Source organism: Salvelinus namaycush, chromosome 16, assembly GCF_016432855.1.
Source record: "Salvelinus namaycush isolate Seneca chromosome 16, SaNama_1.0, whole genome shotgun sequence".
NCBI classification, from domain to species: Eukaryota; Metazoa; Chordata; class Actinopteri; order Salmoniformes; family Salmonidae; genus Salvelinus; species Salvelinus namaycush.
This window is the reverse complement of record NC_052322.1, coordinates 29,974,937-29,999,126: the sequence shown is the minus strand read 5'-3', so window position 1 is coordinate 29,999,126 and position 24,190 is coordinate 29,974,937. Positions and strand designations below refer to the sequence as shown.

General features: G+C 43.5%; 1 protein-coding gene across 1 annotated transcript in view; it reads right to left on the bottom strand.

Moving 5' to 3' along the window:
• LOC120060753 (acid-sensing ion channel 1-like) overlaps window positions 1-23,409 on the bottom strand; it is a 102,291-nt gene extending 78,882 nt beyond the window's left edge. The window contains exons 1-2 of the mRNA XM_039010164.1: window positions 23,048-23,409; window positions 11,834-12,029 (exon numbers count right to left, since the gene is read on the bottom strand). Of these exons, the coding sequence (XP_038866092.1) occupies window positions 11,834-12,029; window positions 23,048-23,409 (558 nt within the window). The remainder of the gene's footprint in view (window positions 1-11,833; window positions 12,030-23,047) is intronic.
• Window positions 23,410-24,190: the final 781 nt, after the last annotated feature.

Here is a 24,190-nt window from a genome sequence, read left to right as displayed (position 1 = left end):
TTATAGCAGGGGGTGTAAAGCCATAACACATACGTTTTTCCAGCAGCAGACTATGATCAATAATGTTGAAAGCTGCACTGAAGTCTAACAAGACAGCCCCCACAATCATTTTATCATCAAATTCTCTCAGCCAATCATAAGTCATTTATGTAAGTGCTGTTCTTGTTGAGTGTCCTTCCCTATAAGCATGCTGAAATTCTGTTGTCAATTTGTTTACTGTGAAATAGCATTGTATCTGGTCAAACACCATTTTTTCCAGAAGTTTACTAAGGGTTGGTAACAGGCTTTGGTCGGCTATTTGAGCCAATCGGCTATTTCCATCCCGATTGTCAGACCCCGGTGGCTTGTCATTGTTGATAAACAACAATCATTTTTTCACCTCTTCCACACTGACTTTACGGAATTCAAAAGTACAATTCTTGTCTTTCATAATTTGGTCCGATATACTTGGATGTGTAGTGGCAGCGTTTGTTGCTGGCATGTCATCCCTAAGTTTGCTTATCTGCCAATGAAAAAGTAACTAAAGTAGTTGTCAATATCAGTGGGCTTTATGATGAATGAGCCATCTGATTCAATGAATGAAGGAGCCGAGTTGGCTTTTTCCCAAAAAGTTAATTTAAGGTGCCCCAAAGCGTTTTACTATCATTCTTTATATAATTTATCTTTGTTTCATAGTGTAGTTTCTTTTTATTTAGTTTAGTCACATGATTTCTTAATTTGCAGTACATTTGCCAATCAGTTGGGCTCCCAGACTTAAGTGCCATACCTTTTGCCTCATCCCTCTCAACCATACAATTTTTCAATTCCTCATCAATCCAAGGGGATTTAACAGTTTTTACAGTCATTTTCTCAATGGGTGCATGCTTATTAGTAACTGGAATAGGTCGTTTCATAAATGCGTCAAGTGCAGCGTCTGGTTGCTCCTCATTACACACCACATACCAGCAAATATTCTTTACATCATCAACATATGATCAACAATACATCCTATGGATTTGGATACTGCTTTAAAGCAAATATCTGCAGCATTAGTAAAATGTGATCAGTACATGTTGATGATTTAATTCCTGTGCTGTTTGTAACCCTGATAGGTTGACTGACAATCTATCAGGGTTACAAACAGCACAGGAATTAAATTTGAAGTTTTTTCCTGAGTGGGCAGCTTGATGATAGCCAGTCAATATTGAAATCACCCAGAAAATATACTTCTCTGTTGATATCACATACATTATCAAGCATTTCACACATATTATCCAGATACTGACTGTTAGCACTTGGTGGTCTATAGCAGCTTCCCGCAAGAATGGGCTTTAGGTGAGGAAGATGAACCTGTAGCCATATTACTTTAACAGTATTTAACATGAGATCGTCTCTAAGCTTTACAGGAATGTGGTTCTGAATATAGATGTCACGTTCCTGACCTTATTTTCCTTTGTTTAACTTTGTTTAGTTGGTCAGGACGTGAGCTGGGTGGGTAGTCTATGTTATGTGTTTCTATGTGGGGTTAAATGTGTTGCCTGATATGGTTCTCAATTAGAGGCAGGTGTTTGACGTTTCCTCTGATTGAGAACCATATTAAGGTAGGCTGTTCTCACTGTTTGTTTGTGGGTGATTGTTCCTGTGTCTGTGTCTGTTGCACCACACGGGACTGTTTCGTTTGTTCGTTCGTTTGGCTAGTCTTTCCTGTTCGTGCGTTCTTCGTGTCTATATGTAAGTTCTCAAGTTCAGGTCTGTCTACGTCGTTTGTTGTTTTGTAGTTTGTGTAAGAGTTTTCGTGTTTCGTCTTTCTTTATTTAAATAAATCCTTTATGTCTGCATACAACGCTGCGTTTTGGTCCGACCCTTACTCCTCCTCCTCATCCGAGGAGGAGGCATTAGACAGCCGTTACAGAATCACCCACCAACAAAGGACCAAGCGGCGTGGGAGAAAGCAACAGCGATCGCAGGATTCATGGACATGGGAGGAAATATTGGACGGAAAAGGTCCATGGGCACAGCCAGGAGAATATTGCCGCCCTCGTGAAGAGCTGGAGGCAGCTAAAGCCGAGAGGCGGTGGTATGAGGAGGCAGCACGGAAGCGAGGCTGGAAACCTGTGAGTCAAGCCCAAAAATTTATTGGGGGGGGGGGGGGGGGCTACAAGGGAGTGTGGCGAAGTCAGGTAGGAGACCTGCGCCTACTCCCCGAGCTTACCGTGGAGAGCGAGAGTACGGGCAGACACCGTGTTATGCGGTAGAGCGCACGGTGTCTCCTGTACGTGTGCACAGCCCGGTGCGGGTTATTCCACCTCCCCGCACTGGCAGGGCTAGATTGAGTATTGAGCCGGATGTCATGAAGCCGGCCCAACGCATCTGGCCACCAGTGCGTCTCCTCGGGCCGGCATACATGGCACCAGCCTTACGCATGGTGTCCCCGGTTCGCATACACAGCCCAGTGCGGGTTATTCCACCTCCCCGCACTGGTCGGGCGACGGGGAGCATACAACCAGGTAAGGTTGGGCAGGCTCAGTGCTCAAGGGAGCCAGTACGCCTGCATGGTCCGGTATATCCGGCGCCACGTCCCCGCCCCAGCCCCACCAGTGCCGGCACCACGCACCAAGCCTCCTGTGCGTCTCCAGAGCCCTGTTCCTCCTCCACGCACTAGCCCTATGGTGCGTGTCTCCTGCCCATTACCACCAGTGCCTACACCACGCACTAAGCCTCCTGTGCGCCTCCAGAGTCCTGTGCGTCCTGTTGCTGCTCCCCGCACTAGCCTGAAGGTGCGTGTCCTTAACCCGGTACCTCCAGTTCCGGCACCACGCACCCGGCCTACAGTGCGCCTCAGCCGGCCAGAGTCTGCCGTCTGCCCAGCGGCGCCTGAACTGCCCGTCTGCCCAACGGCGCCTGAACTGCCCGTCTGCCCAACGGCGCCTGAACTGCCCGTCTGCCCAACGCCGTCTGAGCTGTCCGTCTGCCAAGCGCCGCATGAACTGCCCGTCTGTACTGAGCCTTCAAAGCCGCCCGTCTGTACTGAGCCTGCAAAGCCGCCCGTCTGTACTGAGCCTTTAAAGCCGCCCGTCTGTCATGAGCCTTCAGAGCCATCTGCCAGACAGGAGCCGCTAGAGCCGTCCGCCAGACAGGAGCCGCTAGAGCCGTCCGCCAGACAGGAGCAGCCAGAGCCTTCCGCCAGACAGGAGCAGCCAGAGCCTTCCGCCAGACAGGAGCAGCCAGAGCCTTCCGCCAGACAGGAGCAGCCAGAGCCTTCCGCCAGACAGGAGCAGCCAGAGCCTTACGCCAGCCATGAGCAGCCAGAGCCGCCAGCCAGCCATGAGCAGCCAGAGCCGCCAGCCAGCCATGAGCAGCCAGAGCCGCCAGCCAGCCATGAGCAGCCAGAGCCGCCAGCCAGCCATGAGCAGCCAGAGCCGCCAGCCAGCCATGAGCAGCCAGAGCCGCCAGCCAGCCATGAGCAGCCAGAGCCGCCAGCCAGCCATGAGCAGCAAGAGCCGCCAGCCAGCCATGAGCAGCAAGAGCCGCCAGCCAGCCATGAGCAGCAAGAGCCGCCAGCCAGCCATTAGCAGGAAGAGCCGCCAGCCAGCCATGAGCAGCAAGAGCCGCCAGCCAGCCATGAGCAGCCAGAGCCGCCAGCCAGCCATGAGTAGCCAGAGCCGCCAGCCAGCCATGAGCAGCCAGAGCCAGCCAGCCAGAATCCGCCAGAACCAGCCAGCCAGGATCCGCCAGAGCCAGCCAGCCAGGATCCGCCAGAGCCAGCCAGCCAGGATCCGCCAGAGCCAGCCAGCCAGGATCCGCCAGAGCCAGCCAGCCAGGATCCGCCAGAGCCAGCCAGCCAGGATCCGCCAGCCAGTCCGGTGCTGCCCCTCAGTCCGGAGCTGCCCCTCAGTCCGGAGCTGCCCCTCAGTCCGGAGCTGCCCCTCATTCCGGTGTTGCCCCTCATTCCGGTGTTGCCCCTCATTCCGGTGCTGCCCCTTAATCCAGTGGGGTTAATTTGGAGGGTGGCCATTTGGAGGAGGCTACGGAAGCGGGGATTGACTATGGTGGGGTGGGGACCACGTCCGGAGCCGAAGCCGCCACCGTGGACAGATGCCCACCCAGACCCTCCCCTTGAGGTTCAGTTATGCGGCCGGAGTCCGCATCTTGGGGGGTGGGGGGGGGGGGTACTGTCACGTTCCTGACCTTATTTTCCTTTGTTTAACTTTGTTTAGATGGTCAGGACGTGAGCTGGGTGGGTAGTCTATGTTATGTGTTTCTATGTGGGGTTAAATGTGTTGCCTGATATGGTTCTCAATTAGAGGCAGGTGTTTGACGTTTCCTCTGATTGAGAACCATATTAAGGTAGGCTGTTCTCACTGTTTGTTTGTGGGTGATTGTTCCTGTGTCTGTGTCTGTTGCACCACACGGGACTGTTTCGTTTGTTCGTTCGTTTGGCTAGTCTTTCCTGTTCGTGCGTTCTTCGTGTCTATATGTAAGTTCTCAAGTTCAGGTCTGTCTACGTCGTTTGTTGTTTTGTAGTTTGTGTAAGAGTTTTCGTGTTTCGTCTTTCTTTATTTAAATAAATCCTTTATGTCTGCATACAACGCTGCGTTTTGGTCCGACCCTTACTCCTCCTCCTCATCCGAGGAGGAGGCATTAGACAGCCGTTACAATAGACCGCAACACTGCCTCCGTTGGCATTTCTGTCTTTTCGGTAAATGTTATAACCATGTACTGCTACCACTGTATCATCAAAGGTATTATCTAAGTGAGTTTTAGAGATAGTCAGAATATGAATGTCATCTGTTACAAGCAAGTTATTGACTTCATGGACCTTGTTTCTTCGGCTAAATATGTTAATATGGGCTATTTTTAGCACTTTTCTGGGTTGCTTTTGATTGTTTTTAATGCTTTACTGGGAAGCTTATCAGAGGTAGACTAACTCATGTTATTTACATTGGAGTTGATAGTGCAGGGTGAGCTGCATAAAGTGGTCTTCCTACTATTGCTCACCGCCTCAGTGCTAACAGTGTAACTCTGGTTTATAGGCTCAAAACAGTTGTATTCGGTGCAATTAGGGGTACATAAATTAAATGACTTACATTGTGTTTGCCAATGCCCCTAAGATCATGTACATTTGACGCAGCATTACGACGACTCATTGTCACAATGGTAGGGATTAATAACTGAGCTGGTCTTGGATCATTTACCAGTCATTGTTTCAACGCAGCCTTGAAATGTGTGGACAGAGTCCAGGAGCCAAGATGATTTAGATGGACTCCGTCATTTCCACAGCAAAGATCAACATTTGTTTTTGTGAGGAAGCCAACGATTTGTTGCTTTGCATTTGTCTATCACCGAAAAACTTCTCAAGGAAAAGGTTGTTGCCAGCATCGACATGACAGACAGACAATGTGATCAGAGGAAGTAATAGCACAGCTGTCATGGCACAGAGTATAGCAGAGAGCTCAGAAGAAGCACACAGTAACCTAACAGAGCTGCTGTGCCTGGTTCCAGCAAATAAGGATGCTGCAAGTGAGCATTTCGTTGGATGGTGTATACCATGTGTATCCTGTACATACGACTAATACAACTTTAAACTTTAAACTTGGTTCCCTGGGTAGACTTGTCAAAGCCTGCTTTTGACAAACAAGAGAGAGCTGCCGACCAGCAGAGCATGAGGCAGAGCTCCCCAGAGTAGGATGCTTTCTCACCCTTTCTCTTACTGTATCTCTCTCTTTCTCTATGTGTCTCTCTCAGTTTCTCTCTCTCTGATCCTGCTCTCACTCTACATTCTATCAGTCGCTCTGTCTTGCTCTCTCTCCACCTCTCTCTCTCGCTCTCTCTGATCCTGCTCTCACTCTACATTCTATCAGTCGCTCTGTCTTGCTCTCTCTCCACCTCTCTCTCGCTCTCTCTGATCCTGCTCTCACTCTACATTCTATCAGTCGCTCTGTCTTGCTCTCTCTCCACCTCTCTCTCGCTCTCTCTGATCCTGCTCTCACTCTACATTCTCTCTCAGTCACTCTGTCTTGCTCTCTCTCCACCTCTCTCTCTCGCTCTCTCTGATCCTGCTCTCACTCTACATTCTCTCTCAGTCGCTCTGTCTCTCTCTCTCTCTCCACCTCGCTCGCTCACTCCTTTCAATTCTCTCCTTCAGTTCAATTGAGAGGCTTTTTGAACCAGCTCCATCGCTTTGTCCCACGGCCATGTTTAAGAGGCCAATTATCCATGATCATTCCATTCCACCCCCAGTCATTGACAGCCAGGAAGGGTGGAGGATTCACTCAATGACTCTGTAATTGCTGCCTCTTTATCATTTATGCTTATTCATTTGGAAATCACTTCGCAATTTACACTCTTTCTCAACACACTTTGATTGTGGATATGAATATCTCAGGCAAATATGTTTCCAAGTTGCTTCTCGCAGTAGCGCACTATCATTATGTCTTAATAACCTCACTTACACCCAGGGGGTATGTTTGGGTACCGACATGAATAATGCAAATCAGCCAAAAGTGAATGATTCAAAAAGTACTCAGTGCATATCAAGAGGAAAGTAATTTATCTCCTTACATTGACATGTACATAGGGCTATTGCTTTGAAGATAACCCTTCAAATAAAGCAATAGTCTAAGAATGAGGTCGTTATCATAATAACTATCTAGGAAGGATGATTTTCTAATCTTTTAATTAAATGAGTGGTATTTTTTCCTGGTCAACACCAGTCAGTTTTTAAATCAGATGCAATTGGGCCTGCCACTATTCCACGTCATTGGATTGGTTGTTAAAATGTAGGCTACAAGCATCCATCTCCCCAGGCACTTTCTGCAATATATAATCTCCATCCCAGTGATTGGCATATCATAATGGAATAAATCATTCACAATTATTGTCCAAGGCAAAATCTCATCAAACTCATCCTCGATAGCATCTTACTCAACGAGCGTAATGATTGGATAATGAGATGATAAAATATCACCTGACCTCAACCCCCTGTGCAGAATCTGGTTGAATCAACATAGTTTCAATGTATTTTGTCAACGTATTGTGATGTGGAAAATACATTAACGTAAACTGTTGTTTTGAGGGTGAAATTTCAACCACAGGATTATGTCATCATGGTAAACAAATTTCAACAAGACAAACCTTGTATAAAATCTGTTGAATTTGTACCTTTAAAACAACGTCAGATCTTCCACTATCAGAAAAAACGATAGGCTGGGAAGCACCTACTGGAGAATTTATCTATCTACAGCACTGGTCGCCAACCGTTCGATCGCGATCGACTGGTCGATCTTCAAGGCATTCCTAGTCGATCACCAAATATTTCTGTAGAAAAGCCAGCGAACGATAAAGGATTGCGCTCCTTCTTTAAAATCATGTTGAGCTGTTGCCGGTAGGTGCACTTGATTTAAAAGTTCTGCGCACCGGGTAAGCAAAGTGTTGCCATGAGACAAACTCCGCCTACATGAGACAAACTCCGCCTACCTGGCAGACTGGCAAATCTGTGACTAAATCGAGTGCACGTACTGCGCTGCCCAATCGGATAGCTCAAATCACCGTGGCTACAGAGCTTCCATGACCCTGGCCACAGCCAAGTTTAAATGGCTACTAGCCTACGTAAGATTTAATAACTTTAAAACCATGACCACAGAGAGACCGTCAACGAATACAGCAAAGAGCTGCTGTTTTTATGAGTGAGTTCATGTTTAAGTTTATATTCAGCACTGTCACTGTTTTTATTCAACACTATAACAAAACACGCTTCTCCGTAATTCCGCTTGGGCTGCAGCTGCAATGAATGAGTAGCCAAGTATCGATAGCCCTGCGTTTCATTATTATTAGCAGCTCGTTGTGTCGATTTTAATATTACAAAATATTTAACTCCCTCTGAATTTGTGCATGAGGCAGATGCGGTGCGACTCGAGTTTCACCATCCGGTGGAAGACGGTGTCCCCTCTCTCTGGTCAGTCTCACCGGAGGAAAGGAAGGAGAGAGCAGGGACCGTGAGAGGCGGTTGGGAAAAATTGTTTTGAACGTCATCCAACTTGGAATTCCAAGTCGGAAACTCAGACAACTTTCTAGAGCTCCGAATTTTCGACCTGAAGATGACTGACATCATGATTTGACCTCGTTGACCATCAGATGCAGGTACCATCAGTCCAGTAAAATAAAAAGCAAATTATTTCAATTCATGCTCCACAGTGCCTCACAAGTGCTAAACCAACTGATCTATTTTGTTATCAAAGCTCGAGTTTTTCAATATAATATGGTCTGATTAACAATATTGGCAGGCCAATCAAATAGCCAATATGCTGTGATAATGTATTAGGCCTACTGCCCAAACCTCATTCCTACAAAACTGTTTGTGTGAGGTTAATGTAAAAAAAGAACATCTGAGCAGTATATCTCAGCTTGCTTTTTGACTGCGAAAGTGATCTTGACTCAGAAAAGGTTAGTGACCACTGATCTACAGCTACCCTTTGGTCTCACATCCAGGGTCTTAACCAAGCCCATCCCTGATTACCTATGATATTTGTCACTGACTATTACCAAAGTGCTATCATGAGAATGATTGTTGAGAGATCTCCACTTAAAGATGCAAGATGTAACTTTTTGGGCAAACCGACCAAATTCAGATAGAAATGTGAGTTATAGATCTGTCATGCTTATTGAAAGCAAGTCTAAGAAGCAGTAGATCTGTTCTATGTGTGCTATTTCTATGCTTCCCATTCTTAAGTTTTGTTTTGTCACATAAACTGAAATTAGGAAAACTATACGAATTTTAGCAACCAGGAAATGGTCGGAGAAATGGTCGGAGGAAATGTGTGAAATAATAGTGATTAACATTATTTTTTGAATGACTACCCCATCTCTATGCCCCACACATACAATTACATGTAAGGTCCCTCAGTTGAGAAGGGAATTTCAAGCACAGATTCAACCACAAAGACCAGGGAGGTTTTCCAAAACCTCGCAAAGAAGGGCACCTATTCGTAGATGGGTGAAAATGTTTTAAAAAAGACACTGAATTTCCATTTGAGCATGGAGAAGTTATCAATTGTGTTTCGGATGGTATATCAATACACCCAGTCACTACAACGATACAGGTGTCCTTCCTAACTCAGTTGCCGGAGAGGAAGGAAAACGCTCAGGGATTTCACAATGAGGCCAATGGTGATTGTAAAACAGTTACAGAGTTTAATTGCTGTGATAGGAGAAAACTGAGGATGGATCAACAACATTGTACTTACACCACAATACTAACCTAAATGACAGAGTGAAAAGAAGGAAGCCTGTACAGAATACAAATATTCCAAAACATAAATCCTGTTTGCAAGACACTAAAGTAAAACTGTAAAAAATGTGACAAAGAAATTAACTTTTTATCCTGAATACAAAGCGATATTTTTGTGGCAAACACATCACTAGTACGACTTTTCATATTTTCAAGCATGGTGGAGAGTTGGGCGAAGTTGATCTGCGAGATTCTTAATAAATGCTTGTTTGATTTAATGGCGCTCACCATACAAGAAGTGACAGAACAATTGAGCACGACTAGAGATCAAATCACACAGTTAATATAAGGGCCACTAGATGTCTTGTGATAGATTACATAAAATCCTTGAAAGATACCCAAATTCTGGGAGTTTACAGATCTGATGTTCAAAGTTTTTTTTAGATCATAAGAAATTATAGCGGATACATGTTGTCAAAAATGCCAAAATAATCACAAAATAGCAAAGTTGGGTCGGAGCTTTGTCATTATATTTTATTAGATTTTAGATCATCTTTTTTAATTATTTAATATATTGTACATGTGATAAGGCCACACAGAGGGCCAGAGATTATTACAGACACCTGTGATAATCTGAAGTACCCAAAAGGGCCACTAGATGTCTTGTGATAGATTACATAAAATCCTTGAAAGATAACCAAATTATGGTAGTTTAGTGGTAGTATACCCTCCCTTTGCAACCCTAGTCCTAACTGTCCAGATGCAATTTCCTGAGAGCCACGCCAGTCTTCAAAGGGGAGAGAAATGTCTCTCTCACACGCTCTCCTTCTCTCTTCCTCTCGCTCGCTCACGCTCTCTCGCTCTCTCTCTCCCACTCTCTCTGAGCAGTGCTGCGAGGACAGGAGGGGAGTGGAACAGGACAGTGTCGGCCTGCCGGGGTGTTTAATTTTAAAGATGTATTAAAGAGAAAAGACTTTAAAAAACACTCCGCTCTTAAAATTGTCTCTTAAATAAAAAATAGAAAGGTTACTTTGAGCCTTGGGTACATGTGATGCAAACGTATCTAACTTTTGAAATACAATGAGCGTACAAACATTAGGAACACCTTCCTAATTTTGAGTTGCACCCCCTTTTGCCTTCAGAACAGCCTCAATTCGTTGGGGTGTGAAAAACCTAGCAGCGTTGCAGTTCTTGGCACACTCAAACGGTGAGCCTGGCCCCTACTACCATACCCCGTTCAAAGGCACATAAATATTTTGTCTTGCCCATTAACCCTCTGAATGGCACACATACACAATCCATGTCTCAATTGTCTCAAGGCTTAAAAAAATCATTCTTTAACCAGTCTCCTCCCTTTCATCTACACTGATTGAAGTGGATTTAACAAGTGACATCAATAAGGGATCATAGCTTTCACCTGGATTCACCAGGTCAGTCTGTCATGGAAAGAGCAGGTGTTCCTAATGTTTTGTACACTCAGTGTACATACACCCAACAAGACAGTTGTGAAACTGTGCATGCCAGTGTATGAGCAAAGATTATATATGATACATTAGTATCGCATAATAGATATCACAACCTCTCTAGACCACTTACGTATTGTAAGCCATGATTGGGAAAGTGCACAGTTCATTTCACATTAGTGAAAATGGCAAAGATGAATGAATACTGTGCAGTATAATGACAAAATATTCCTTGCCACAGCTGCTATAAGGGACTTGATATGCTCTGTCAATCATCATTATAGGAAAACTACTGTAGCTCTCTTTTTCTCTCTCTCCTCTATAACTGTCCTCTGGTGAGATATCACATGGTGTCCAAGACAATCACAATTGTATATAAACTAAACAATGGGGCAGTGGGCAGAGCATAAAGGCAGTGTACTCTCCAAGACTGAAAATGAATGGAAGATGCCTGAGAGACTTTTGGCAACTGGTAGAGGATCTATCATCAGCCAACGCAGCAGGTTTATGGCGAGGAGACTGTAACCCAGTGGGAGATTTCAAAGTAAAAGCTTATGTTGAAGTAGCAGTAGCTAGCTGCAGTAAATACAGAACAAACGTTTACTGTGCCACCCACATATACCATCCATTACATACAGTATCCCACAACTCTATGTAATGTCTCCCTTCCCATGCATCTTTCATCTACTCTCTACCACATATTCCACATCCACTTCCCACATGCATCTTTGAACACCAAGTCTCTGAGGATAGCGCCACACAGTATGCCGTGCCAGCCACTCTCTACAGTACAAACACTGTTTGAAGGAATTAACAAACACATTACAAAAAAGGGATTCTGTTTGTTGCCAGACCTCTCAAACAGCATCTGTGGGCATGGTGAGTGAGCAAAAGAGGGCATTCATGCTTGGTTGAGTCACAAAGCACAGTAGGGCCACCACGCTCATTAAAGCAATACATTTAATTAATTAATTGTGAAATAGGTCAATTTTGACTTTGAGGTGCAGTCAAATACACTAGGAACAGACTCGGGAGGCAGAATGGAGATTCACATACTGTATTATACCATTTTTGGGAGATACAGTAATAGCAGATTCTGTTTTTCCTCTCTTTGGTACATAAAACATTTTTTTGAAAGATGATCTGAGGTCTTCAGGTAACTTACCACTTGGAAGTCCTCGGCTCTGCACTCGGCACCCCGGAAGTGACACGCCAGCAGTATTTCCTTGATGTCATGTCCTGTGCGGTCGTAGAACTCACGCATATTGAAGGGGCGGGGCTTGAAGTTGTGGAAGTCAGCTTTGACCTTCAGGGTCTCCAGAACACTTTCCTCCACCAAATGGGTGTCCCTGATCTCATACCTAGAGAGACAGAGAGAGAGCGAAGGAGAGAGAGAAAAAAAGAGAGAGAGAGACAAAGAAAGTGAGAAGGAATGAGTCCAAAAGAGGGAGTTTTATTAGTCTCGTCACAAACGTTCAATTTCAGCATATTCAAACAGAGCTAGATTCATTCCCTTTTTCCTGCTATTCCTCTTCCCACTCTTTAATACCTTCAAGCAGACTACCATAGTCCCTGTGCCCAAGAATGCCAAGGGAATCTGTCTGTAGCCATGAAATGCTTTGAAAAACTGGTCATGGCTCACATCAACACCATCATCCCAGACACCCTGGACCCACTCCAATTCGCATACCACCCCAACAGATACACAGATGATGCAATCTCTATTGCACTCCACACTGCCCTCTCCCATCTGGACAAGAGGAGAATGCTGTTGATTGACCATAGCTCAGCGTTCAACACCATAATGCCCATAAAGCTGATCACTAAGCTCAGGACTCTAGAACTAAACACCTCCCTCTGTAACTGGATTCTGGACTTCTTAGTGGTCTACCCCAGATGCTGAGGGTAGGCAACAACACATCCGCCACGCTGACCCTCAACACGGGGCCCCTCAGGGGTGCATGGTTAGTCTCCCACTGTATCCCCTGTTCACCCACAACTGTGTGGCCTCGCATGACTCCAACACCATCATTAAGTTTGCTGACAACACGACGGTGGTAGGCCTGATCACGCCGACGATGAGACAGCCTATAGGGAGGAGGTCAATAACCTGCCAGTGTGGTGCCAGGACAACAACCTCTCCCTTAACATCAGCAAGACAAACAAGCTGATTGTGGATTACAGAAAACGGAGGGCAGAGTATGCCTCCATCCACATCGACAGGGCTGTAGTGGAGCGAGTCAAGAGCTTCAAGTTCCTAGGTGTCGACATTACTAAGGAATTATCATGGTACACACACACTAACACAGACGTAAAGAAGGCACGACAACAACTCTTCCACCTCAGGAAGCTGAAAAGATTACGCATGGGCCCTCAGATCCTCAAAAAGTTCTACACCTGCACCATTGAGAGCATCTTGACTGGCTGAATTATCCCTTTTTATGGCAACTGCTTGGTATCTGACTGCAAGGCGCTACAGAGGTTAGTGCGGAAGGCCCAGTACATCACTGGGGCCGAGCTCCCTGCCATCCAAGATCACTATACCAGGCGGTGTCAATGGAAGACCCTAAAAATTGTCAAAGGCTCCATCCGCCCAAGTCATAAACGGTTCTCTCTGCTACCGCACAGCAAGCGGTGCCAATGCAGCAAGAGTGGAACCAACAGGACCGTGAATAGCTTCTACCTCGAAGCCACAAGACTGCTAAATAGTTAGTTAAATAGTTAACCAATAGCTACCCGGACTATCTGCATTGACCGAGTCTCATAGGAAAGAGTCTGAATACTTATGTAAAGAAGGTATCTGTTTTTTTGTTGTTTTTTACATTTGCAAAAAAATGTAAAAACCTGATTTTGATTTGTCTTTATGGGGTATTGTGTGTAGATTGATGAGGGGAAAAAACGATTTAATCAATTTTAGAATAAGGCTGTAATGTAACAAAATGTGGAAAAAGTCAAGAGATCTGAATACTTTCTGTATATGTACACTGTATATGTACAGTATACTGAACAAAAATATTAATGCAACATGCAACAATTTCAAGGATTTTACTGAGTTACAGTTCATTTAACGAAATCAGTCAATTGAAATAAAGAAATTAGGCCCTTTTTAAATCCATAGATTTATGGATGTCACATGACTGGGCAGGGGTGTAGCCATGGGTGGGCCTGGGAAGGCATAGGCCTACCCACTAGGGAGCCAGGCCAATCAGAATTGTTTTTTCTCCACAAAAGGGCTTTATTACCAACATAAATACTCCTCAGTTTCATCAGCTGTCTGGGTAGCTGGTCTCAGACAATCCCGCAGGTGAAGAAGACGGATGTGGAGGTCCTGGGCTGGCGTGGTTACACGTCTGCAGTTGTGAGTCTGTTTGGACGTACTGCCAAATTCTCTAAAACAAAGTTGGAGGTGGCTTATGGTAGTGAAATGAACGTAAAATTCTCTAGCAACTGTTCTGGTGGTCATTCCTGCAGCCAGCATGCCAACTGGACGCTCCCTCAAACCTTGAGACATCTGTGGCACTGTGTTGTGAACAAACTGCACATTTTAGAGTGGCCTTTTATTGTCTCCAGCCCAGGGGGTATCTGTGTAAAGATTACAGTGGCTTGTGAAAGTATTCACCCCCCTTGACATTTTTCCTAATTTGTTGCCTTACAACCTGGAATTAAAATAGATTTTTGGGGGGTTTGTATCATTTGATTTACACAAACTATTCACTTTTATGTTTACATACCCTACATTACTCATCTCATATATACTGTACTCGATACCATCTACTGCATCTTGCCTATGCCGTTCTGTACCATCACTCATTCATATATCTTTATGTACATATTCTTTATCCCTTCACACTTGTGTGTATAAGGTAGTAGTTGTGGAATTGTTAGTTGGTTACTGCATTGTCGGAACTAGAAGCACAAGCATTTCGCTACACTCGCATTAACATCTGCTAACCATGTGTATGTGTGACAAATAACATTTGATTTGATTTGTTTTACACAACACTTTAAAGATGCAAAATATTTTTTTATTGTGAAACAAACAAGAAATAACACAAAAAAACAGAACTTGAGCGTCCATAACTATTCACCCCCCCAAAGGGAATACTTTGTAGAGCCACCTTTCGCAGCAATTACAGCTGCAAGTCTCTTGGGGTATGTCTCTATGATCTTGGCACATCTAGCCAGTGGGATTTTTGCCCATTCTATAAGGCAAAACTGCTCCAGCTCCTTCAAGTTGGATGGGTTCCGCTGGTGTGCAGCAATCTTTAAGGCATACCACAGATTCTCAATTGGATTGAGGTCTGGGATTTGACTAGGCCATTCCAAGACATTTAAATGTTTCCCCTTAAACCACTCGAGTGTTGCTTTAGCAGTATGCTTAGGGTCATTGTCCTGCTGGAAGGTGAACCTCCGTCCCAGTCTCAAATCTCTGGAAGTCTGAAACAGGTTTCCCTCAAGAATTTCTCTGTATTTAGCGCCATCCATCATTCCTTCAATTCTGGCCAGTTTCTCAGTCCCTGCCGATGAAAAACATCCCCACAGCATGATGGGTGGGGTTCTCGGGCTGATGAGAGGTGTTGGGTTTGTACTATACATAGTGTTTTCCTTGATGGCAAAAAAAGCTCAATTTTAGTCTCATCTGACCAGAGTACCTTCTTCCATATGTTTGGGGAGTCTCCCACATGCCTTTTGGCGAACACCAAACGTGTTTTATTTTCTTTAAGCAATGGCTTTTTTTCTGGCCACTCTTCCGTAAAGCCCAGCTCTGTGGAGTGTACGGCTTAAAGTGGTCCTATGGACAGATACTCCAAACTCCGCTGTGGAGCTTTGCAGCTCCTTCAGGGTTATCTTTGGTCTCTTTGTTGCCTCTCTGATTAATGCCCTCCTTGCCTGGTCCGTGAGTTTTGGTGGGCGGCCCTATCTTGGCAGGTTTGATGTGGTGCCATATTCTTTCAATTTGTTAATAATGGATTTAATGGTGCTTCATGGGATGTTCAAAGTTTCAGATTTTTTTATAACCCAACCCTGATCTGTACTTCTCCACAACTTTGCCCCTGACCTGTTTGGAGAGCTCCTTGGTCTTCATGGTGCCACTTGCTTGGTGGTGCCTCTTGCTTAGTGGTGTTGCAGACTTTGGGGCCTTTCAGAACAGGTGTATATATTCTGAGATCATGTGACACTTAGATTGCACACAGGTGGACTTTATTTACCTAATTATGTGGCTTCTGACAGTAATTGGTTGCACCAGATCTTATTTAGGGGCTTCATAGCAATGGGGGTGAATACATACTTTTTTCATTTCACTTCACCAATTTGGACTATTTTGTGTATGTCCATTTCATAAAATTAAAATTAAAATCTATTTAAATTACAGGTTGTATTGCAACAAAATAGGAAAAACACCAAGGGGGTTGCATACTTTTGCAAGGCATTGTATGCTGTTTAATCAGCTTCTTGATATGCCACACCGGTCTGGTGGATGGATTATCTTGGCAAAGGAGAAATGCTCACTAACAGGGATGCAAACACATTTTTGCACAACATTTAAGAGAAATACGTTTTTTGTGCATATGGATCATTTTTGGAATCTTTTATTGCAGCTCATTAAAAACATGGGATGAACCCTTTAAATGTTGCATTAATATTTTTGTTCAGTATACATATGTACCTCAATTACCTCGTACCCCTGCACATTGACTCTGTACTGGTTCCCCCGTGTATATAGCCAAGTTATCGTTACTCATTGTGTAATTATTCCTTGTGTTATTATTTTTCTATTATTTCTATTTGTTTCTCTGCATTGTTGGGAAGGGCCAGTAAGTAAGCATTTCACTGTTAGTCTACACCTGTTGTTTACGAAGCATCTGACAAATACAATGTGATTTGATTCCCACTAAAAAAATATTTTTGAAAGCTTGACAATCAGTTTGAGCAGACTTGAGCTCTTAAGAATAAGATGTGAATGTATGGAAATGGCATAACAAGAAATTATTTTTGAAAGGTTTTTAGACACAGGCACATCGTGATCTTACATTAAATACATTGATTGTGAATCTCTTTAGTTTTGGTTTATTAATATAAAGCGAATTCTCCCAACTCTTGAGAAGAACAAACTGTCTTTCTATTACCTTTTCCAAGGACTAGGCTGTAGTAACCTTGATCTAGCTTGATCATGAGCCATACTCTACTAGAAGTGTTGCACTTGCTACCTCAGCTGCAAGTCTGGCTGGAAAGACTAGCCTTGATGAAAAGCTCTCTCACACAACGTCCACTTATAAAATGTACTTTGTTACTTATAAAACATATAAACAACTCACTTAGAAAACATGTTTGTCCACAAGTCTATAAATCCTGTGTACCTAGTGCCCTCACACATGTTTATTTTGTGGTGTGTAGCCTACTGAACTCTGGGTGTAGTATGTACTGTACATGTATGTACCCATGTGTGTATTTGTGTGTGTGTGTGTGTGTGTGTGTGTGTGTGTGTGTGTGAGTGCATGCATCTGTGTGTGCATGTGTGTGTGTGAGAGAGCGGCAACACGTGTGTGTGTGTGTGTGTGTGTGTGTGTGTGTGTGTGTGTGTGTGTGTGTGTGTGTGCTTATCCTCATTCCATCTACGCACAGAATAATTGCGCGTGACTCACAGTTGGAAGGGAGAGTCATCCCACTCACACAACATTATCAGTGGGAGTTCATCTTTTAATAGAGTAGCTGAGAGGCCAACTAAATCTGACCATAATGTTTGCCTGCTGCCCAGCAAGAATACATAGCAGCATAACGTCAACTGGCACACTCCATATTGACTTGGCGATGCCGTGCTGTGGTATCATTAAACACGTCAAAACTTTATAGGGCTGTAAAAGAATGAGCAGGATTTAGGCTTCTTCAAATAGGTTTGGCTCATAAGAAGGGGATTATAGTCATATTTGTGCACAGGAACAATTGGTGTTGGCAGTGTGAATGGACACACAACAAATCTCAAAAGTAGAGTGTTGCATTAAACTGTGTGGCCAATCTATGTAAAAAGACTAGGAGTTACAGGGCCATCAAATCCCTTGAGTAATCTAAGTTCAGTAGAAAGCCAGAATCATCAAACTGAAAGCCATTAAACATTGAATTGCCTACCTACTATTCCACCTCACAAATTTGGTTCAAAACTTCATTATGCCGATGAGGTGAGAGCATGGCCCAGTACCTCGGAAGGTACTGATCTGATCCAATTTAGATGTTCTCTCTGGCTGTTGCTAAGTGCCATCTCAGGCAAAGCCTTCCGTTGATTAAAGCAGGACTTAATAGAGTTGAGACCTTTGCTCCCCAATATTGTTGCAGTGGACAAAGCTGCCAAGTGTGCACTTACAGTATGAAATAAAATCCCAAACGCACACAAGCCTGACAGAATCAGCCCCGGCAGACACTTTTTCCCAAGTATGGATGGAGTTTTAATATCACGCCACAAAACATTTCCCCAGACCAGCCATTGCAAACACTAAAAGTGGCAGGGAGAGAGAGAGAAAGAGGGTAGAAAGAGAGAGACAGAGTGATGCTCAATTGGATTTCACACCAAAAGTGCTTTCATTTCTGGATGAGGGCTTAACAAATGAGGGAATAACTACATCGCCTCTCTACCTTGGGAGATGGGATAAGTGAATAAGCACCAACTCTAATTTGCCTAACAACTCAAATGTTTTTAAAGTTGTGGGATTGGGGAAGAAAGCCTGATATTTTCCTCTCTGCTAAGCAACCATTCTCAGTGACTCCCTGAATGGAAAAAGCAGACTTCTTGAAAACGGCAATTGTTAAATTCTCCCTCTTGGGAAATGAAAAGCTTGCCCTTTTATCTCATCTACCGAGTTCTTTCTTTTCTAAAGAATATGACATTATAAATGTTGCCTCAGACCAAGTGCCCACGAGATTATGGAACGTTGGTCTACCATTTCAAACAGATACTGGATCTGCTGTCATATGATATTACATTGGAACTGATCGCTGTTGATAATGTGACACAAGTTTCTTCCCCTGAGAGGGAGGATAAGGAGATTTACTCATTCATAAAGCTTAAATTCACAAATATGTACAATTTCTATCTCTCAAGAAACAGAAACCTACACCAGATGTTACATTGTACAAAGCTTTCATCAGCCATACCACTGTGATTGAAGTGCTAATTTTAGTGACAGTGTGGAATTGTCATAAATGATGAAATGGGGACATTTCCCCCTGAATGAAAACCAAACCACTAAACACACTGGTGCCTGCTGGGCCTCATATCCCTAATTCTATCAGTTCTAGTTTTTCTTTCCATCTTTTTCAGCCATCTCTCATCTGCTCCCTCCTATCTATTTCTTGTCTCTTCACTCCCTCTCTCTTTCTCGCTATCTCTCCTGTCTCTCTCTGTCCAGTGACAGTCCTTCCTCTCCACTTGTGTGTGAGTGTGTGGGTGTGCTTCCTGTAACTCCACGTCAGATGCTGTGTGCGTTGAGGAAATGCAGCAGCTGTTGCTGCAAAGTCCAGCAGGCGTCAACAATCAAACAGGGAGAGATGCAGTCAGACAGGGCTGCTGTGATTGTCTCATCAACCATCAGCACTGACATTTCTGAGACGAAACTGACACCATGGGAATAGCAGTGTGTTTATCACAGTGTCTCAGGCTGGTATTAGTCATAAACTGTCTGTATGGAAATATGATGCACCCCCCGCCCCCCTCTTCACCACTCCCTCCTTCTTGCCCATGTCTAGTTCACAGACCTAGACCAAACAGATGTTACTGTTTACAATATAAACATTTTTTTTTTTAACTATAGATAACTATACATTTTCTGTCATTCCTAGTGGAAACATCAAGCAACTGTAAGTTTGAAGTAGGGTAACAATGAGGTTGATGGAATGCTGGGACTAAAATGACAATATACAGAAAAGACTGTGGAGGGCGGTCTTCGAGAGTCAACAAAATGCATTCGTTCAAATATGGTTTAACTTTGGCTCATGTTAATCAGAGCCATCAGAGCCCTTTCCCAGCATTTTAAGTCCCACATATCTTATTATTCCAAGTTGTAGACTACATGGAGCTGTGGACCAATGAGCGAGGCGTTAATACCATTCTCTCACTGAGCTGCTGTTGTTCTTCTCTGGGGTTTTGTGACGGCAAAGTCCTCTCGGCTCATCCATCCAAGGCAGACAAATTGGGGCTTTCTCTCTAAGCGTGGCTGGCATGACTCACCAACAGTAAGGAAATGGAAGTATCAGAGTGACAAAGTGCTTCCCGAGGATGTAACTACCTTGAGGTAACTACTGACTATGACAAATTAACTCTCTTTGATTCCCCCCCTCCCCCACCGGGGTAAAATGCCCCCAGCCTTTAATTTTCACAGAAACCATTTCATGTCACCAACACTTTCCCTGGCTCCCACTACTCTTGCTCAACTAAAAATGTAATCTCTCATCTCAATTCCTTATCTCACTCCAACAAAAGATTGAGGTAAATGTATGTAATATTTGTCATTTAGAAAAAGTTATATACAGTGAGCTCCAAAAGTATTGGGAGTGACAATTTTTTAGTTTGTTTTGGGAGTGTACTCAAGCACTTTGGATTTGAAATGATAGAGTGCAGACTGTCAGACTGAGCATAACCGTTTAGAAATTACAGCCCTTTCTGTATATGGTCTCCCCATTTTAGTGGACCAAAACTATTGGAACAAATTCAGTTATGTATTAAAAACTATTCATAGCACGCAATGACTACATCAAACTTCTGACTCTTCAAATTTGTTGGATGCATTTGCTGTTTGTTTTGGTTGTGTTTCAGATTATTTTGTGGCCAATAGAAAGGAATGGTAAATAATGTATTGTGTCATTTTGGAGTCGCTTTTATTGTAAATAAGAATAGAATGCATTTCTAAACACTTCTATATTAATGTGGATGCTACCACGGATAATCCTGAATGAATCGTGAATAAATGAGTGAGAATATTTCAGTTGCACAAATGTCGTTATTATAAATATAATATTATTTTACATCATTTTTTAAATGTATTTATTTATTTAAATTAAAAAATGTAAAACTACATTGTTGATTAAGGGCTTGTAAGTAAGCATTTCACTGTAAGGTCTACACCTGATGTATTTGGCACATGTGACAAATAACATTTGATTTGATTAATCATGGTAGCATCCACATTAATGTAGTGTTTAGAAACATATTCTATTCTTATTTACAATAAAAGTGACTCCAAAATGACACAATACATGATTTACCATTCCTTTCCATTGGGCACAACATAATCTGAAACACAACCAAAACAAACAGCAAATGCATCCAACAAATGTGTAGAGTCACAAGCTTGATGTAGTCCACAAGGGTGCGTTCTGAGCCCTCTCCTGTATTCCCTGTTCACCCACGACTGCGTGGCCATGCACGCCTCCAACTCAATCATCAAGTTTGCAGACAACACTACAGTGGTAGGAGCACCCCCTATCCACATCGACGAGACAGTAGTGGAAAGGGTAGTAAGTTTTAAGTTCCTCGGCGTATACATCACAGACAAACTGAATTGGTCCACCCACACAGACAGCGTGGTGAAGAAGGCGCAGCTACGCGCCTCTTCAACCTCAGGAGGCTGAAGAAATTCGGCTTGTCACCAAAAGCACTCACAAACTTTTACAGATGCACAATCGAGAGCATTCTGTCAGGCTGTATCACCGCCTGGTACGGCAACTGCTCCGCCCACAACCGTAAGGCTCTCCAGAGGGTAGTGAGGTCTGCACAACGCATCACCGGGGGCAAACTACCTGCCATCCAGGACACCTACACCACCCGATGTCACAGGAAGGCCATAAAGATCATCAAGGACAACAACCACCCGAGCCACTGCCTGTTCACCCCGCTATCATCCAGAAGGCGAGGTCAGTACAGGTGCATCAAAGCAGAGACCGAGAGACTGAAAAACAGCTTCTATCTCAAGGCCATCAGACTGTTAAACAGCCACCACTAACATTTAGTGGCCGCTGCCAACATACTGACTCAACTCCAGCCACTTTAATAATGGAAAAATGTATGTAAAAAATGTATCGCTAGCCACTTTAAACAATGTTTAATATAATGTTTACATACCCTACATTACTCATCTCATATATATATATACTGTACTCGATACCATCTACTGCATCTTGCCTATGCCGTTCTGTACCATCACTCATTCATATATTTTTATGTACATATTCTTTATCCCTTTACTCTTGTGTGTATAAGGTAGTTGTTGTGAAATTGTTAGGTTAGATTACTTGTTGGTTATTACTGCATTGTCGGAACTAGAAGCACAAGCATTTTTGCAACACTTGCATTAACATCTGCTAACCATGTGTATGTGACAAATACAATTTGATTTGATTAGTCATTGTGTGCTATGCATATATAAGTGAATTTGTCCCAATACTTTTGGTCCACTAATTTTTAATCTCATAGTCATTGTACCATTTTAAATCCAAAGTGCTAGAGTACAGAGCCTAAACAACAGAAAATGTGTCACTGTCTCAAAACCTTTGGAGCTCACTGTATGCAATCTGATGAAGTTAGATTTATGAACTTATATATATATATATATATATGATTATAGAATATTTTGAGGTAAATGTATGTAATATTTTGTCATTTAGAAAAAGTTGTATATGTAATCTAATGAAGTTAAATCTATGAAGTTAGATATATGCATACATACACAGTATATACCAGTAGGGGAGGCTAAAGATAAATAATCCACTTGTTTATATAGAACAATTGTGTAATCAGTTATGCTGAGTATGTTTGGGGAAAAACACACCCTTTCAAAGTTTCTATCTTTATAAAATAAAACTATTAATTGTGCCAACTTATTTCCTGTAAAAATGTGTTCGCCTAAGGATGCACAGCAAATTTGCAATTGTTAAAATCTTGGTGTTAAGGTAAAAAGTGTTGTGAGTGTTACATCTGAGTGTTGCTTTTAGTAGGGTTAATACACAACCCACTGGGCACAGACATCAGTTCAACGTCTAGTTTTTAATTTGCATTTGGTTGAGTTGGCAAATAACATGAATTCAACGAGAAATCAACAAAACATTTCACCATCATTGGATGAAGGTTCAAATGTGGGTGAAAAAAGACTAAATGGCCTGACATTGATGACTTTTTTGCAAATCCAATTAGTTTCCCACCTTGATTCAACGTCCTCACATGTATTTATTTTTTGATGACATGAAAACAATGTTGATTCAACCGGTTTTTGCCCAGTGGCAACATACCCTACTATTAAAATGTTTTGCTGGATCTGAAATGGCACCATTTCAGGGCTCTGGACAAAAGTAACCTAGTGCATTCTATAGAGAATCGCGTGCCACTTGTTTACTTCACCTCTGGTTGAGCAGCGCTAGCAGCTCCCCTGCGTGGTACAGGTCATTGCGCGTCACGCGACTGAAGCGGAACGAGTTGAGGTTGCAGAACGTGACAGCGGGGAACACCATCACCGGGGTCGAGATCTCGTCCAGTTTGGTGACGTGTGGGTACTCCAGGTAGAAGTGTATTCGGTCCACGCACCCAAACAGTAAGAAAGTCAAGGAGCCCAGGAAGAACACGACCCATAGACAGCGCTTGATGCAGACCCTCTCATAGGTGAAAATGTGCGAAATTCCGTGCAGCGTTGAGTTTTGCGCAAAAGCCTCAACTGGGGGTGGCTGGTTGCAGTCCATTTCTTCGGATTCTACTTTGAGTTCCATTGTGCTCACAGTCTCGCTTAATGGCTATAAACAATGCTGAGTGACATTGAAATCGTTTGCAGTTCAGAAGGCAGGTAAATTACTACACCTCACAATAACCTACATATTCAACTATCTCTCCAAGCTAATAAAAACACATGCAATCGTCAATATTGGTGCACTTAATATATGTGATCTATGGGAATGTGTTTCATATAAAAATCCATACCATGCACCTGTAGCATCTCCAATGCACCTGTCAATAAAAGTAATAGCTATTTAACGACTAGTCGCCGAACGTGCGGAAAACCAGCGCGAGATTTGCTGTCGATTTGCATCATTCAAAAGGCGGATTGCAAAAACAGACCAAGGATTCCCTCCTCGAAGTCAGACGCGCAAGAATTCACAGTAAGAGTAAAAAATAAACCTAATAATTGAAGAGTATGATTCACCAAAATGCTCCTATTTTCCGTATAAAAGTCCCCATCCTCAGTGGACGGCGTTGGGAGACTCTGTTTTATCAAGTCCAGGTAGCCGATCTCAAAAAAGTGCACGGCATTAGCCTACAGCGGTGAAAAATATAGACAACGTTCCGTCATTCCAGCGTCGGTCGCAGATGAGTGAGTGAACTAGGTCTCTTCCGTGTTGACTGTCCAGCTTCAGCTCATTGTTTAAGAGTAGGCTAGCTAGTTCATATCCGTCGTTCTGTTGCGACTGTCTGTTGGCAGTACCGTGGTCCTATATCCACAGGGGAGAGGTCCGAGACAGGAGAAGTTCCTAGGCACTGGGGGGCTTCGTGGTT